The following is an 18,238-nucleotide window of genomic DNA, read 5'->3' on the forward strand; positions in this document are numbered from 1 at the left end:
CTGACAAGATAAAACGCATTTTCAGGTCTTGACAGCAGAGAAGCGCTGTATGTTTTGGAGTGGCCTCAGCAAAAGGTAAAAATTCTACAATATATTATTGTATAGTATTTATTCCTTCTAAAATTAAATCAATTATGGAGGAGAATGAATGAACTTTCGCGTAGATTAACACTTTCCTAGAAAGCAACATGTTGTTTTTTTTAGAGAGAGGAAGTCTGATTGAAATGTCCTCGCAACTAAGAAAATCTTAGCGCAAAATTGTCAAACATCACCTCTTCCCCAAACAATGAATAATTTTGTGCCCTTTGTTAACTTTACATTTTTGTTTTTTATGTCTGACAGCTTTTCAGAGGAAGGATGCCATGTAGTTACATCAAAAAGCAACTCAGAAGAAACAGTTTGCAGTTGCAATCATTTGACGCATTTTGCCGTCTTAATGGACTACGCTGGTAGCACAAAGGTAATAAAATTAGTTTTGTCTTACTCAATAGTTTTATGGGCTCAATGAACTAACTAAATGTTGTCCTTCAATTTTTCTTTTTTTAATACAGCTCACCGAGGAGGACGAAACAATTCTGAAAATCATCACCTACGTGGGACTGAGCCTTTCCATCGTCGGGATACTTTTAACACTAATACTTTATTCTTGCCTCACGTAAGTAATGTACCTGAATAATAATTAGGTAGATTTTTAACTCCCCTCAACAAGGCTGGTGAGAAAAGAGATCTCAATGCAAGTCTCCATGCAAACAAGAACATGCATGTCGGATAATTCACAAATTCAAGCTTCATTTCATGCCCCATCACGAACGCTTGAACAACTGATGGTTTCACGGTTTATAAATTGTTTAGGGTTTAGAGATTTTCTGCGTAATATTTCCTTTTTTGTCCTTTCTGGAGTTATTTACTGACTTTTTTCTTTCCTTTGCTGTCAAGATTTAGATAATCTTTTGGCCATATTTTTCTGTGTCTTTTAATTAATTTTTTTGTTTTGCTGTTCTTGTTGTCTTCAATGAATTGTTGTTGTTGCTTTTGTCTCATTCATCCTTCTCTTTTTTTACTTTTATTTCACTAGAGATGTTCGTCAACCTCTCACCCAAATTCGGCTGAGTGTTTCTATGTCCCTTGGAGTTGGACAGATCATCTTCCTCGCTGGAATAAGCGCCACAGAACACAAAGTCAGTGGCCTCTCCTTCTATCCATAGAAAGAATGAATTTACTCTTTGCACCGTAGATATCTTGTCGAAAGGAGCACGTTAAGAATTATACGAAAACTCTTTCTTTCCACAGGCTGCCTGTGTTTCAGTAGCAGCTCTGGTGCAGTATTTCTTGATGGTCGCTTTCTGTTGGATGCTGGTCGAGGCAGTTTATCTCTACTTCTTCGTTGTGAAAGTTTACAACATTAACACCAAGATGTACATGTATCACGTCACCTCATGGGGTAAGTTGATTATTTTACAACATGCACTGGTAACCGTAACCATGCATTTGGATCGCCAAATCTGGTGTTGTGATTCAGCGAAGTGTTTCGATTTCCTTCTTTTCTTTGTGGGTAGGTCTTCCAATGATCATGGTGGCCATTTCACTTGGCATCGCTGCTGGGAAAGAAGGGTTACAAAGCTATACGAGTGATAAATAGTGAGGAAAAAAATAACGGTTTCTTCTCGCTTTTCTTCTTTTAATTCATTTCATTGCATTCTTCTTTTTTATGTTCGTATATGGTTTAGAATCGTCATCATTTCATTTGCTGAAAATTTGTGTGTCTTTCTTGTCTTTTACTTCTTTGAGTATAGTTGCTGGCTTTCCTCGACTAACAACCTAATCTGGATATTTGCCGCCTTTGTGGCTTTCATTGAAATTGTGAGTTTATGATTAGTGTTGGTGATTGGGACTGATATACCAGCACTAATTACTAACAAAGAGTTTTTTTCTTTTCTCTTAAATATGGAATTAAGTATTTACCATGCGTCCCCACACAATATTTAACTATTTACTCACAATAAACTTTGGACGTAGCCGCTGTGTTCGGGGATGCTGGTCAATTTTAACCTGGTGATGGCCTTCAATAACGAGGAAAACCTGTTGAGACAATGTCTTCACAGGCATAAGATAGCTTAATATGCTCTCCAACTTTTACTACCTAGTATGGAAAGAAAAAACTTATCCCACTTCCTTGTTAATGCTTGTCATAGTTTCACATTGATATAAATTTGCAATATTGCAAAAGGGGAAATGAGCAGAAAGAGGTGGAGATATTGAATTTATATTATTTAACATGAGGTTCACTCAGCGTAGTTCATTTAGTGTGGACACTTTTGTTCGCGATTTCTTTAGCTCTTTGGTAAAGGATCTAAGCTCATAATCTAGGTCCCCCGGTTGGAAGTTCTATTCCCTGTAGAAGACTCTGTACCCAACCCTTGTTACCAGACTGGTGACGTTTTTTGCGAGAAAGGACCCGCTCTTACCTTGGCGATTCAACTACCATTTCCTAATACCTAATTTATTTATATTGTATTCTTCAGCTCAATATGTTGATACTCGTACGAGTCATAAAGGAGATGACCAATTTGGTGCAGCCAACAGCGGAAGACAACCATTTTCAGCAAATACGGTAAGATTCCCAACGTAAAACTAAAACAAACTAGTAGAAGAGATTGCTTTTGAGGCATATTCGCCCAACTTCCCCATTCTTTAACACAATATCTAACGATGAAAATTAATTGTCAAAGGAAACTAAAGAAATGTTTTTTTTCAACTCCTAGACTTGGCATCAAACCATGCGTGGTGATGATTCCCCTGCTGGGTGTCACATGGCTATTTGGTCTACTTTCGCCTGTTCAAAAAGCTTTCGCTTACATCTTCACCATGCTCAACTCTACTCAGGTCAGTGTTCGATGGTAACTCTCAAAAGCCATTCAGTCCCTATTATTATTTTACTTAGGGTCAGGCTAAACGTGAGAGACACCATTACATTGGTCAGTTGATATTTATTAGAATTCTGAGAAAAAAAAGCTGTTAACTATGCAACAGATTCTTCTCCATTTATGAGATATGCAATTTTCCCTCCTTCTTGGAAATCTTAATAGAAATTTGACTAGTGTATTTGAATGTTGTGAAAAATAATGAACTTTAAATCATGTTTATGCTGCAGGGTCTCCTGATTTTCGCTTTACACGGTATGCGAGACACTCAGGTAAGAAAAAACATTAGACTGATTCTACACCAACTGCATCTCATCAAGTCTTAGTGTTTCGATACAATATCCGAGTGCTAAGAACCATATTCCTTGTTGCTCGTCTATCTGCAGATCAGAGAGCGATTTGAAAGAAAGATGAACATCGTTTTTCCATTCCACAATTCCACAAGGAAGAGCCCACACGTCAATCCAAGTGAGGTTGGAAATGTATGGGCAGTTGAATTGCAGTCTTGAGCTGAATTTAAATCGAAATCGCCTTAACTTAAATAACTGCATCCAGCCAGCCGTAAATAACAGTCAATTACTTAGTATAATCAGCTATTAGTCGGTTGCGATCGGTCTGAGTTACAATCTGCAGACAAAAAGAAGTCATTCTCTTCATTATTGTTTAAGCACTCAACTACTTGTAATTGTAACCTATCTTCTTTATGATTATGAGTTTATTTTCTAAGCGATCATATATTTGCAGGCAAGATTCATCGAAATAAACCAATCTATAGATTTAAATTTCTAATGGCTTAGTATCTTTATGACTGTCCTTCGAATAAGACCACAGAAATCTAGAATGCCTAGTCATGCCGACATTCATACCAAGGAACTTCTCGAGAATTTTACTAGGTTACGTAGTTATGATGAAACACTACCAATCTAGTTGTGTTGTAAGCTTCCAGAATTTTGAGGAATTATTTGCACATTAGGACTCAGTGCAGCAGTAGTACTTGTTGTTGTCGGGAGTGACTGACTTTTCCGAAAGCTATACTGAGAGAGAGCTACTATGGAAGATTGTGAATTTCGAGGAACTTTGAGGACAACCATGAGATTGTGTCAGGGGTGAGCTAATAAATTGTGGTGGGCTTCAATCACTTTGTTTAGGGATAATTACTCTACCTCCTTTAAGAGTCGTTCCTTGGTAAGAATATTACAAGTTGTTCAATAAATTATTTGGGTTTGTTGATAGATAATGCTCTTTCTGTAGGTATTATAACAAATAATACTAATAGTCTTAGCAGCTAGCGCTGACATTCAATGTTGTTGCTTAATGAATAAGTAGATGAATATGTAAATATTTGAATAAATAAACAACTAGTTTTGAAAGAACTGAAAAAAACCCTTATGAGTGGATCTTTTGTGGATCAGTTATATTTACCCATTTTTTCCGGATTCCTAAGAAAGGAGTATCGTTTTGAATCGAAAATACATGGATTAATTTGGACTGAAATTCAGGCAATTTTAGCCAGAAATGGCATAAGAGATTATAAACTATTCGGCAGACATCATTAAACAACGACTAAAGAACTTTTACACAGAGTATGCAATTTAAAGGAAAAAGCTTAGCGATAGAAATGCCGAATATTTCCATGGGCCTGGTTTTCAAATATCACTACGGCGGAGACGTAGCATCGAAGAAAAATTTCAAGAAGTAAGGGAAGGAGTCGATTTTGTCGATGTGCCAACAGTTAAGGACAGTCAAGGTTACGTCATACCTATTTATAAATAAACATGAATGACGAAGCGTACGATTAAGACCGAAGATGTTTAAAAAAAAAAGAATTATTCTGGAATATACAAGTACATTTCTCTCTACAGCGCTCAAATGCGATAAGTCAAAGCACTTCAGGCTACGATTGACTAAATACATTGCAGCTAGGATAAGGGAATATTCCAGAATAAATAATCAATTATTTCATAGGCGTGGAGAGATACTAGGAGATTAGAATGTCTCGCCCACAGAGCGCATCACTATGACCCAGGAACGTCTCGCACTGAGAGCTTTTGACTCCACCGCTCCTTCTAAAATGTTGGAATTCGAACATTTGGACACAAAAGAGGTGGTCTGACGCTTTTGCAGGGGAGAGTTGTTTTGGAGGCTGAACACTAAGCCGTTAGCCTCTGTTGGTTTTCTGATCAGTTAACGATCAACCTGGTGTAAACTCACATCGAACTTATGATCTAAGAAAACCGAGAAGAAATCCTTCGACTCAGAGTTTGCCGATACATGTTAATTAATACATGCGCGAGTTAGTTCATCAAAGATCAAGGTATACGAAGTAATTAGACCCACCAAATGAAACGCACAGCATGTCATAGGCGAGATGAATAGATAATAATCATTTCTATTTATGCATACGAACTGATGGCATATTAGCTTTAGCTGGCGGTTGATAAAGGATAAGTTTGTTTAAGACAATTTTATTTAGTGGAGCTCAGAAAGAAATAATCATTCTTAATATCAATTATTTTTTTAGCCGCTGCTCTGCAAAACTTGAACTATAAAAAGTATTTTAATGCTGTGAAAATGTTCGATTGTATTAAGAAAAACAATGTTCCACATCTGGTGCAAGTTGCTTTTTGTCTATAGGTCCGTGTATGACAGAAAAAAATAATGGAGACTAACGCCATGAACAAGTGATCAGAGATCATGATTTGCATTAAAATCTAACTCGTACGAAAGGCTTTTTATGAGGATGCCGCAAATTCAAAACTCTCAAGCGAGGTGAATCAAATTTAAGTGTAACGATAGCTCTTAAGAGTAACCTTTGCATATCTTAGGCACGATGAAGTGGATGATAAATGGAACTGACTCCAGCAAAATTTTCAAAGCGCTTTCAATACATTGTGTGCTGGGTGAGTACGAAGCTAGTTATTCCTGTTTGTTCTGCTGTAGCTATGACACCGTCGAAATCGACTTGCAATTTGTGAAATATTGATTTGCATTTTTAAACCAACGGAACTTTAATGATGAAATATACCAAACTCTACAGATGTCCTTTCTAAACTATTTGTTAATCATTAAAGCAAAACTTGGGGATCTTTGTATTATCACCATTATCATTATTATAATTTTTCTATATATTCTTCGCTTTCCATACAATACCAAATAATTGAAAAAAGAATTACCCGGAATGATACATTCGTATAAGTGTAAAGACAGCAACCTATAATAGTATCGTGCGCTTGATTAATTGCGAGATGAGTACGACTGAGTCCAATAAAGTCTGCAAATGTTTTTTTAATACTTGCGCGCTAGGTTAATACCACCTTAATTATATTTCGACTTTCCATTTGCGAAACACTTATATCGATTTTGGAACTTCTTGTAAAACTCAGCCAAACCAATTCGAGAAAAAAATGTCAGATGGCAGTTATATGGCACTCTTAATTAAAACAAAACACACCAGACTCTAAAGATGCCCGCATTAAACTCTTAGTTTATAATTAGAGAAGGATCTCTTATAAATTGGACTCCTGAAGCCCTTCATACGGAGCAAAGTAATCAGAAAGCAAATAGCACAAGCGAGACATTCATGCGGTGGTCATGTTGTTTCCGTCATGGTTGTCTATGCAGCAGCTTTGGCAGCCATATTTATGATAGCTTAATTGCTATCGTTTTATGCCACTATGACAAGATGTCATAAGGGAAACACGTCTCCCCTTCAGATAGCTGCTGAACGTTCGATGTGCTTAGACAAGAGATCGAACTTAATCATCAGGGTGTACTTAAAATGGCATTAAATTAAACAAATGCAAAATTTAACATTCGATCCGGGGATTTGGAAAAAAATGGTTGAATTGGTGTACTTTATCCTTTTTCATCGCAAATTAAAACACCATTAGTGTTCATGAATTTCGATATCTGATTTTCTGAACAAGCTCAGGGGTTAAAGTGACGTGCACTCACAGAAAAATATTTAAAACAACCCTTAAAGTTAAACAATCTACGTATTAAAATTCTGGAATGGAACTCCTTACAGCCTCACGGAGAACCTTTTTTGATTTAAGCTTAATTAAAAAATTATGTCTTTGGCTTTCAATAAAGTCCTCTTATTAGTCATTTTTATCGGATCACCCCGAAATTCTAGATCTACGAGCATCACGGGCGATGACGTTACTTCACACCTCGTGTTCCTCATTCGAGGGTCATGTACAATGAATTCCAGCCTAAAGGTTCACTGAAAGTCTTCGCATAAGGCGATATTCAAATATCGCGGAACCCAAACCTTTTTAGCTTTCAAATTATTGTTCAATTATAAACACTCAGGGTAGATGACTGCTGATTGCTCGCCAAGTTGGACGTTGAGCTCTTTTAAATTATTCTCCTTTGTACCCGAAAGTAAATTTTCTTACTTATCTCATTTTACAAAAGAAAAAAAAATATATATATACATAGAGAGAGAGAAAGAGAGAGAGAGAATAATACATGGGCGCGTAGATATGGAATTTCTCGTCGAGTGTTTAACTCAATAGCACACGAGTGAGCGCAGCAAACGAGTGAGATGTCGAGTTGAACACGAGAAGAGAAATTCCATATCTACAAGCAACCATGTATTATTTTGTTTATCATATAACAGTTCGGGCCATAACCATTTCTGGATACCGGTTTCGAGCTTTGTGATTGGGTGAGATCAAAACCAAAACAAAGCAAATTTGGCTGAGAGGTGCTGGAAGCAAGAAGAAGCTTTTTTTTTTTTTTTTTTTTTTTTTTTGTGGCGGCCATGTTGTAACGCGGTAGTAACCTGAAACAAAATTCGCTAATAAGGACTGGACGTAAGATACCATTAAAAATTTTCGTTTATTTCAAACATTCAACATGCATCTTCTCGACATTCTCGCATTCTGGAAGAGTGAAATGCATTTTTTCTAGCACAAATTCTTTGTAACGCTGTGGTCCTTCCACCAAGAGCGTCACAGGAATAAAAGCTCCTCCGCCAGCCTGTTTGTATCTGAAGAACTTCTGGGTAGAGCCTGGCCTCGATGTTACTGTCCGTTCTCCGTTGATTTCCCTATTTTGGGTTACAAGAAAACCAATTAAATAAGGTTGAACCAAATAACACCCACTGATAACAATTGGAACGAGTGAGGTGTGAGATCGCGGAATCGGAACAATTTCATTTCTCTCCAGTATGGGTCGAGGAAAGACGATATCTTGCCTCTCTCCGATTTTTAAATAGATATTATCAATTTCAGTCCATCAAGCCTTTACGAAAAAGTAACAATAAAGCAAGAAAACAGTAACCTACCCTTCAATTCCTGGTTATTTTGCCACATCGGAGCAAAGCATGCAGCTGTATGTTTAGAAAGTGCTGAACCGTGTCCATCTGCATCCCTTTGATATCTCCTAAAGTGTATGTCTTTCTCTGCGATTTGCTGAAAATCTGGACTTCTCGTAGAGCCTCTGGAATGCGTTCTATTTCTCGTGGAAGAAGACAAACCAGTGCATGCGAGTCATACGAGCAAAGACCTCGTGCACTCGATTGGAATTTTGACAAATTGGAAGCAAATTTATTCTAGTTTTTTAAAAGATTTTTTTTAGGAATAAAAAAAAAAATTGCATACGTGAAAACCTCAACTAAAGAGAGGTTATTCCTCGATCGAGCCCTTCGCAACATGGACCTCCACCCGACTTTTCATCTGAATTTTTCCTTTTCGTCATCGCGACAACCATCAGTTCTTTGCTTGTTGTGTGCAATTGCTTGTCTTCTGTAATTTTGCAAGTTTTCATGCGATATGGGTGGGGAATAAAGTCGCCAGGGCTCGAATAAAGTAATGATTGAGTTTCCTCGAGGTCCCACTACGACATCCATGTTGGTGACGTCATCAAGTATCCAGAAATGGTTATGACCCGGACTGTATAACCACAATAGCCCTCTACTGAGAAGAAAAGCCCACTTTATTTATAAATGAAAAGAAATGAATCGACAATCCCCGAATAACAATCGTAAAGTGCATTGGCGCTAGCTCCTGAGATGGAAAAATGCGTTGAATCATGATTACAAAAACAACAATGGTCGTAATTTTCAATTTACAAAATTCTCATTTATTGACTTGTCCTTACTGACAGAAAAAGTCTCTCAGGTAAACGGCCAAAATCGGCCAGTGGCAAATCCTCCAGTTGTCGATTTTCATTCTCAGCCGAAAGAAATGCTAATACCAAAGCCACTGAATACGTAACTTTTGGTTTTTCTTTTAGTGTATTGGTTTTCTTCCTTTCTAGGAAAGTTTGAACCTCACTGTCTGTCAGCAATACAGATTTTTGAGTGATTTAGCCGCCATAATTCGAGAAAGCTCCAACAAACAACTTGAATTGAGAATGGTGAAGCCTTTGCCAATCATTTATCAACTTGACCGAGTGGCACCAAAGGCGAGTGAGTCAGGCGAGTGTCAGCAGCTGATTGGCTATACCAACACACGTGAAAAAATACGATATTTTGTTGTTACGGCTTTTCTCCGGGCCGGAAATCCCTGTATAACACCGCAGTTTATGTGATAAATATAAATATATTATATGGGTTCCGCAGTAACACCCAAGAATATGGAAAAATTCTCACAAAACTTTGGAGATCAAAAGATACCCGAGTAATTTGCAAAGAGAAACATTGTCCTTTCGTATTGCTGCGAGCTAAAACATTTTGGATTTAAAATTTGGATTTGCTAGGAACAGGTTAGGCAGTGTTATTCCAATATTAACATTTATGCGCCTTAAAATGAACGGGAAAAAAGCGATAATATCTGACAGATTATACTAATAATTAGTCATAGACTTCCTGCTAGAATTACATCGGATTGTGATTTAAAACGTGAGTTGGAGAACAAAACAAAAAGGTCAAGGGATAACGGTGCTACTACCCTGATATCCACAATTTCCACCTGTAAAACGATACCTAATTCTAATTTTTGCTTCAGTGAGGTAGAGGGTTTTGATGTTCATCGTTTGTTATCAAAATTAGTTGTATAAGAAAATACTTTCCCGTGTAAATCATCAGCATTATTACATGACTGTAAATATATGAAAATCATATATGTGCACTGCGGTTGAAGAAAGGAATATAGAGGCAATCCTCGCAGTTGTGAACTCTTCTTGAGTAGTAGTGAAAATAAGGCCTTAGAAAAATTCATTTCCCAGTTGGCTTGTTAGCTCTGTTGGTAGAGCGCTACACCAGCACCTCAGAGGTCATGGATTCAAATCCCGTATGATCACTCTACTATTATCCTTCTTTGCATCGGCTGCAGCTGGAAGAACAGCGATCGAAATTGTGCGTTTCACAACTTTTAATAAATAATCATTTGAGATTGTCCCGAGCTCTTTAAGTTTTTGCTCTTTTTTCCGACAAACTTTCCCGTAACAACTGTATAAGGTTAACTACGAATCTCCGGTTGAACATTTATAAAAACTTTACCTTTTTTCGAAGTCTGCTCAGATGGGAGAGGAAGAAGGAAGAAAAGCGGGTGGGGAGGGGGAGGTGTCAGCTCAACGAGGAACTAATTGATATTCAAAATCTCAACTACCAAAATTACGTGAACTCACAGATAATCTTACCTGCTAAGAAATTAACTAATTCAGAAAGGCAGGCCAGAGATGGCGGACGTCATAATGAAGAAAGATGTATCTTTGAAGCACAAACAACAGCACCCGAAGGTTTATATGCCATAATTTGTTTGATACAAATCGGCACGCTCTGGTGAAACGGTGTGGCCACTATTTTCATCAACGATAAAAAGCATCCAAAACGTCCTTTGCTGACGCGAATACGAGTTGATAATTTTCGCACTCTATGTCGTCCAAACGACAAATCGTGTGCGTAGCTACCGTTAATTCATTTGATCATAAACAATACGTTAACGAAGCTGACAAACGACAACTACGCTCGAAGGTTTCTCTCATGGAAACCAATAACTGAAGTTTCAGGTTTTTCCCAAAGCCAGTTGGCAATGCGGCCAGTAGATACTTTCCAGAACCAGTGTAGAAATTGCTTCTTTTTGTTCCGATTTTAATGCACTATATTAAATTCCGAAAGACACTTAAGTGCTTCCTCGAAAGCGGAATCGAAACTAACAACTTCATTATTTACAGAGTTTGCCATCTTTCGCATTTTCCCGCCAGAGCTAAATATCCAAATGACACATTTGGCCTATGATTCACAGCTGAAGCTTAACTACACCAATCAGGAACTCCGATCGTAGGAAAACGGGTTTTGCAAAATTATGATGACCTCGGACAGGCGTAATATCGATTCCCCTACCCCTACCCTTCTCTTTATTATTGACCGTTGGCCACCCATATCGTAGGCGCGAAGATCTAGAAAGTTCCCGCGTGTTTTGTAAGGTTCACTTGCAAGCGTTAACAGTCACCGCTGTGATTTCTTTTGTTTAACTCGACTCTTTTCTTAAATCTGCCTGCCCCACCCAAGCATTGCGGTGCTTTTGATACTTTCGACGACTAGAAATTAGGCTTTTGTTAATTGCAAAATCAGGGTCGCCTTTTTCCCAAGTTTTCCTGAAAGTGTGCCAGTTAGAAAAAACAAAAACAAACAAACAAACCGTTGTTACACGAAAACTAAATAATTATGTTAGAAGGCTTTTTTCCAGCGAGACGATCAAAGTTAAACCGAAAAATCGAAAAAGGTCGGTAAGTTTATATCAAACAGCTCAAGATGAAATAAGAAATTAATAAGTCATACTCAGTGGTTTAACAATTAATACGCGCGAATATTTTGCGACTTGCGTGGCATTTTCCGAGTCCCGTAGGGGCGAGTGGAAATGACAAAAACTGGGCAAAATGTGTACTCGTATTATATGTTAAACCAGTGATTAAGGGATGTATTATTGCATCATTACCTCATGTACTAGTATTTTTGAAAAACATCTTACATCCCTATCTTAGCATCGATCATACCAGACGTGTGCGAAAGACGAATATAACGTAAAGGAAACAATGAGAGTGCTCTGTATAACCAATCGAGTGGATTTAAGAGTTTTGATCGTTCATAGCGGCCATTTTGTTACTCTGGCTTCCGTCCGCATTTTTGCTATCAAGCTAGATAATGTAAGAACTCAGTTATAAGCCCAACTTTTTAGAAACATTACTGTTGGATGTCATCGATTCATCTGTTCCTTGACTTTGTTCGACACTTTGATTTATCGCGGTGGGGAAGGAAATTCAAGGTATTCTTGAACAATCAACAAGAGAGAATCGGAATCCTTGAAATTGTGAAACCCTTCGTCTCGCTCTGTTTATTGAAAATTTTCTTAAATAATAGAATGGTGAGTAACACTTTACTAAATTGCCACACCTCACAAAAACTTTTCGATTACTTCATAGAGTAGACTAAGCTCAAAATTGGCCTATCGTCTGCGATGCATATAAATGCAAGATTTTTAACCGTACATGTAAAAACTACTAAAGGAACTCTATAGTTCTCCAAAGAGACGGTTCGAGGAACGAATTGAGCTTTGAAAATTTTATTCCGTCCACTGCTACTCACTTTTTCATTAGTTTTACATTGAAAAACGTTTAATAAATGGTTGAAATCGTCGAATAGTCGTTGAAGGGCAAAAAAGATACAAACAATACACGTCCATCCAATAAAATTATGAAATATTTGTGTACATCGCAAAACGCATATTTGTGCTATTGCAAATCTCACCGTAAGTGCTTTCATTTGTCTTTTTTTTCCGACAGTTTTGGTCATTCAAAAAGCCTATCGCCAGAATGCAAGTGAGGAACAACAATGGCCAGCGAGAATCGATATCGCTTCTTCAAATGTTGTGGAAAATGGTTGGTATGAACTATTGTGGTAACTTTACAACTTTTAGTATTACCTTGGTTTCTCCAATCGAAATTTCTGTATTGGAATAAAGCCTCATATAAATGCGTCTCCTTAATTTACATAGTCTATCTTCTTTAATCATTCGCCTTCCCTAAAATGTCACATACCTCAGAACCTGATAAAAATTTCAATGTTGTTTTTTTTGTTGATCCTTGGGGGTTTAAAGGATCAATGGTGATTGCGTGTGTGTACAAGGATCTGCATGACCTACTTCTGACAGATCAAGCCATCAGGAGTGACTCCATGTCGTTTACCTCCAAAAAAAACATGACACGGAAACACATAAGATCTAAGTTCAACTAAACTGAACTGATAAACTTTCCAAAAACCCAAACTAGGGTTGGAAGACTCCCTGCTTGTCTCTAACCATTCCACTTCATGAAATATTGGCTTGAATCTACAAAAAATATGTAATATTACTTCCTTGGTTCTGGTCCATTTTCAAATACAATTTCTTCAAAGGTATATCAACTCCAGGATAATGGCCGTTACTATGGACCCCAAGCCAGAGACATTGCCAGAAAATGTCATCCTAAAGTTAAAAAACCTAAAGGTAACATGAAAATTAGTTGTTATAAGTTGTTTTGATTTATTCTGACAAGATAAAATCCATTTTCAGGTCTTGACTGTGGAGAGGCGCTGTATGTTTTGGAGTGGCCTCAACAAAAGGTAAAAAAACTACAATATGTTATTGTATTGTATTTATTCCTTCTTGATTTAAATTAAGTATGGGGTAGAGTGAATGAACTTTCTCAGATGTTTTCGCGCAGATGATCACTTTCCTGGAAGCCAACATGTTGTCGTTTTTTAGAGAGGGGAAGTCTGATTGAAATGTTCTCGTAACTATGACTACAATGGAAGAAAATCTTAGCGCAAAATTGTCAATCACCTCTTCCCCAAACTATGAAAATTTTTTAACTTTACTTTTTTTTCATGTCCGACAGCTTTTCAGAGGAAGGATGCCATGTGGTTGCATCAAAAAGCAACTCAGACGAAACAATCTGCAGCTGCAATCATTTGACGCATTTTGCCGTCTTAATGGACTACGACGGTAGCAAAAAGGTAACAAAATTATTTTTGCCTTACTCAATAATTTTATGGGCTCAATGAACTAACTTAATATTGTCATTAAATTTTTCTTTTTTTGACACAGCTCACCGAGGAGGACGAAACAATTCTGAAAATTATCACCTACGTGGGACTGAGCCTTTCTATCGTCGGGATGCTTTTAACATGAATACTTTATTCTTTGCTCACGTAAGTAATGTACCTGAATAATAATGAGGTAGATTCTTTACTCTCCTTAACACGGCTGGAGAGAAGAGAGATGTCAATGCAACTCTCCACGCAAACAAGAACATGCATGTTGGATAATTCACCAATTCAAGCTACATTTCATGCCCCATCACGAACGTTTGACCAAATCATGTCTTCAGTATGTTGCTGTTATCGTCGTTTTTGCTTTTGTCTAATTAGTTATTTTCTTTTTTTTTTACTATTATTTCATCAGAGATCTTTGTCAACCTCTCTCTTAAATTCGACTGAGTGTTTCTGCGTCCCTTGGAGCTGGACAGATCATCTTCCTCACCGGAAGGCCTCGCCAGTGGCCTCTCCTTCTGTCTATAGAATGAGTTTACTCTTTGCACCGTCAAGAAGTATACGAAAACTCTTTCTTTTCACAGGCTGCCTGTGTTACAGTAGCAGCTCTGATGCAGTATTTCTTGATGGCCGCTTTCTGTTGGATGCTGATCGAGGGAATTTATCTCTACCTCTTCGTCGTGAAAGTTTACAACATTAACACCAAGATGTACATGTATCATGTCATCTCATGGGGTTAGTTTTTTTACTTTAAAACATGCACTTGTAACTATCACCATGCTTTTGGATCGCCAAATCTAGTGTTGTCATGCAGTAAGGTATTTCGATTTCCTTCCTTTCTATATGGGTAGGTCTTCCACTGATCATGGTGGCCATTTCACTCGGCATCGCTGCTGGAAAGGAAGGGTTACAAAGCTATACGAGTAATAAACAGTAAGAAAAAAATTTAACGGTTTCTTCTTGCTCTTCTCTTTTGAATTCGTTTCTGTTAATTATTTTTTGTTTGTTTTTGCATACAGTTTGAAATCGGTATCATTTCATTTGCTGAGGATTTGTGTGTTTTTCTTGTGTTTCATTTCTTCGAGTTTAGTTGCTGGCTTTCCTCGACTAACAACCTGATCTGGATATTCGTCGCCTTTGTGGCTTTCATTGAAGTTGTGAGTTTATGATTAGTGTTGGTGATTGTGATTGGTATACCTGGACTACTTGCCGCGAAACATTTTTTTCTCTGCTCTTCAAAAAACGAATTAAATATTAATGATATGACCCCAAGCAATATTTACCATTTTCCTTTTCCTATTTACTCACAACAAACTTTGGACGTAGCTGCTGTTTATGAGAATGCTGGTCAATTTAAATTTAATGATGGCCGCTTTCAATAGCGAGTAAAATCTGTTGAGACAATGTCTTCACAAGCAAAAGATAGCTTCATAAACTCTCCATCTTTTACTACATCGTACGAGAAAAAAGATTCTTGCCCTTCCTTGTTGATGTTCTCTCACTGTTTCACATTGATATACCAAGAAATTTTTTTTCGTGCAAAAATCTAGGTTCCCCGGTTGAGAGTTCTATTCACTGTAAATGACTCTTTATCCCAAGCTTGTTACCAAACTAGTAACGTCTCTGTAAAGGATCCTCTCCTGCTTTGCCAATTCGATAACCATCTGTAAATAATCAATTTGTTTTTATTGTATTCTTCAGCTCAATATCTTGATACTTGTACGAGTCATAAAGGAGATGACCAATTTGTTGCAGCCAACAAGGGAAGAAGACCATTCTCAGCAAATACGGTACGGTTCACAACATAAAATTATAACAAAATAGTGGAAGAGGTTGCCATGTCTTCCTGTGAGGCTCTATTCGCCCAACTTCCTCATTCCCTAATCAGTAAGGCCTTACGATATCTAAATCTGAAAACTCCATGTTAAAGGAAAATAAAGGAATGTTCTCTTTTTAACTCCTAGAATTGGCATCAAAGCATGCGTGGTGATGATTCCCCTGCTGGGTGTCACGTGGCTATTCGGTCTCCTCTCGCCTGTACATAAAGCTCTCTTTTACATCTTCACCGTACTTAACTCTGCTCAGGTCAGTGTTCGATGGTAACATTCAAAATCATTTAACCTCTATCATTATTTTATTTTCTAACCATGTAAGACATCGTTACAATTGTCACATGGAATTTTTTGGAATTTTGAAAACAAAAAGCTATTAACTAGGCAAGATAAGACAGACCTCTTTTGAATTACGAGATATGCAATTTTCCTTCTTTCTTGGAAATCTTAATAGATATTTGACTAGTTTGTTTGCATATTGTAAAAAGTAATGATCCTAATATCATGTTTCTGCTGCAGGGTTTCCTGATTTTTGCCCTGCACTGCATGCGAAACACTCAGTAAGAAAAAAACATCAAACCGATTATTAACTCCATATCATCAGTCTTTAGTGTTTCGATAAATATCCGAGTACTAGTGCTAAGAACCATATTTCATATTGCTCGTCTATCTGCAGATCAGAGAGCGATTCAAAAGAAAAATGAATGTTGTTTTTCCACCTTCTATATAGAACAACTCCACGAGGAAGAGCTCACAGGTCAACCCAAGTGGGGCCGGCGATGTATGCGATATTGCAGTATTGTGCTGAATTTAATCGAAATCGCACTCAACTTAAATAACTGGATCCAGCCAACCGGAAATGACAGTCAATTGCTTAGTACAATCACTTATTTAACAGCAATAAGTCGGTTACGATCGATCTGACTTGCGATCTGCTGCTGAAAAGAGGTCTTTCTTATCATTATTGGTTAAGCACTCAACTAGCTGTAATTATAACCTATCTTCTTTAGGATTATAAGTTTATTTTCTAGGCGATCGTGTATTTGCAGGCAAGATTCATAGAAATAAACCTATAAATCTATAAATTTAAATTTCTAATGGCTCAGTACGTTGATGACTGTCCTTCGACTAAGACCACAGTCTGCTACAGACGAGGCGGGAATTTTTGCCTGGATATCATGACTCTTCTTTCTTTAAAAACCACTCTCGCACGCAGCTTTTATCAAATTGATTTACCTTTTGATTCTTGCGCGCTAACTTTATGCGCTTATTGCATGATTGTTTCATATTCGACGTTTCACTTATTAAGTTTACAAACTTCTCACCCAACGCTGTCATTACTTTTAACAATAAGCTATGGATAATGATAACTGAAGCCTAGTCATGCAGATATGAAAAAACCAAGGAACTCTCTGGAGCATTTACTTAGGTAACGTAGTTATGATGTAAATGCACTACCAATATAGTTGTGTTGTGAGCTTCCGGAATTGAGAATGCTTTGTACACAAGGCCTGACAGTCGTGCAGCAGCAGTACTTGTTGTTGTCGGGAGTGACTGACTGTTCAGAAAGCTATACCGAGAGAGAGCTACTGTGGAAGATTGTTAATTTGGAGGCATTTTAGAGACAACTGTGAGATTGTGTCAGTGTTGAGCTAAGAAACAGTTTGTGGTGGGCTTCAATCAGTTTATTTAAGGATAATTATTCTACTTCCTTTAATAGTCACTCTTTGGTAAGAATATTACAAGCTGTTTAATAAATTAGTTGGGTTTGTTGATAAATGATGTTCTTTCTGTAGGTTAAATAATAATAATAGTCTCCGCACATAACGCTGACATTCAAAGTTGTTGCTTAATGAATAAGTAGATGAATACGTAAATTTTTTAATAAATAAACAACTAATTTAGAAAGAACAGAAAAACCCTTATGATTGGATCTTTTGTGGATCAGTTACATTTTTGTTATTCGCTATTCCTAAGATAAGGAGTATCGGTTTGAATCGAAAATACATCGATTGATAGGGAATTCAACTGGGCCAATGTTAGCCGGAAATTGCATAAACCAAGAGATTATAAACTATTCGGTACATATCCTTCAACGGTGATTAAAGAACTTTTACACATAATATACTATTTAAAGTGAGAAGCGGAGACGAAGCGTTGAATAGGAATTTCAACAAGCCAGAAAAGGAGTCGATTATTTACAACAGTCTAGGGTGTGTCATACCCATTTATAAATGTACTGGATGACGAAGCGTACGATTTAGGCGGAAGAAGTAAAAAAAAAAAGAATTATCTTGGAATATGCAAGTATATTTCTATCTACACCGCGCAAATGCAATAGGCTAAAGCGCTTAAAGCTTCGATTGACTCAATACATCGCAAATAGGACTAGGGAATATTCCAGAATAAATAATCAATTATTCCTTGAGCGCATAGAGTTTAGTAGTAGAGTATAATGTCTCGCCCACAGAGCACATCACTCTGACCCAGGAACGTCTCGCACAAAG

General features: G+C 37.3%; 2 protein-coding genes across 2 annotated transcripts in view; both read left to right on the plus strand.

Annotated features, from left to right (window-relative positions):
• The window catches only part of LOC149052016 (adhesion G protein-coupled receptor L4-like), a 168,593-nt gene that overhangs the window by 89,777 nt on the left and 60,578 nt on the right, over nt 1-18,238 (plus strand). Inside the window, exons 10-13 of the mRNA XM_089209993.1 lie at nt 343-460; nt 552-655; nt 1,076-1,178; nt 14,484-14,634. Of these exons, the coding sequence (XP_089066119.1) occupies nt 343-460; nt 552-655; nt 1,076-1,178; nt 14,484-14,634 (476 nt within the window). The remainder of the gene's footprint in view (nt 1-342; nt 461-551; nt 656-1,075; nt 1,179-14,483; nt 14,635-18,238) is intronic.
• On the plus strand, nt 1,307-3,710 carry LOC149052027 (adhesion G protein-coupled receptor D1-like). Its single transcript, XM_089210501.1, has 6 exons — nt 1,307-1,638; nt 1,794-1,860; nt 2,523-2,611; nt 2,763-2,883; nt 3,152-3,193; nt 3,308-3,710. The coding sequence occupies exons 1-6, from the start codon at nt 1,565-1,567 to the stop codon at nt 3,428-3,430; spliced, it is 516 nt and encodes a 171-aa protein (XP_089066627.1). The 5' UTR covers nt 1,307-1,564; the 3' UTR covers nt 3,431-3,710.

This window comes from Pocillopora damicornis, chromosome 1 (assembly GCF_964200805.1).
Source record: "Pocillopora damicornis chromosome 1, jaPocDami1.2, whole genome shotgun sequence".
Lineage (NCBI taxonomy): Eukaryota > Metazoa > Cnidaria > Anthozoa > Scleractinia > Pocilloporidae > Pocillopora > Pocillopora damicornis.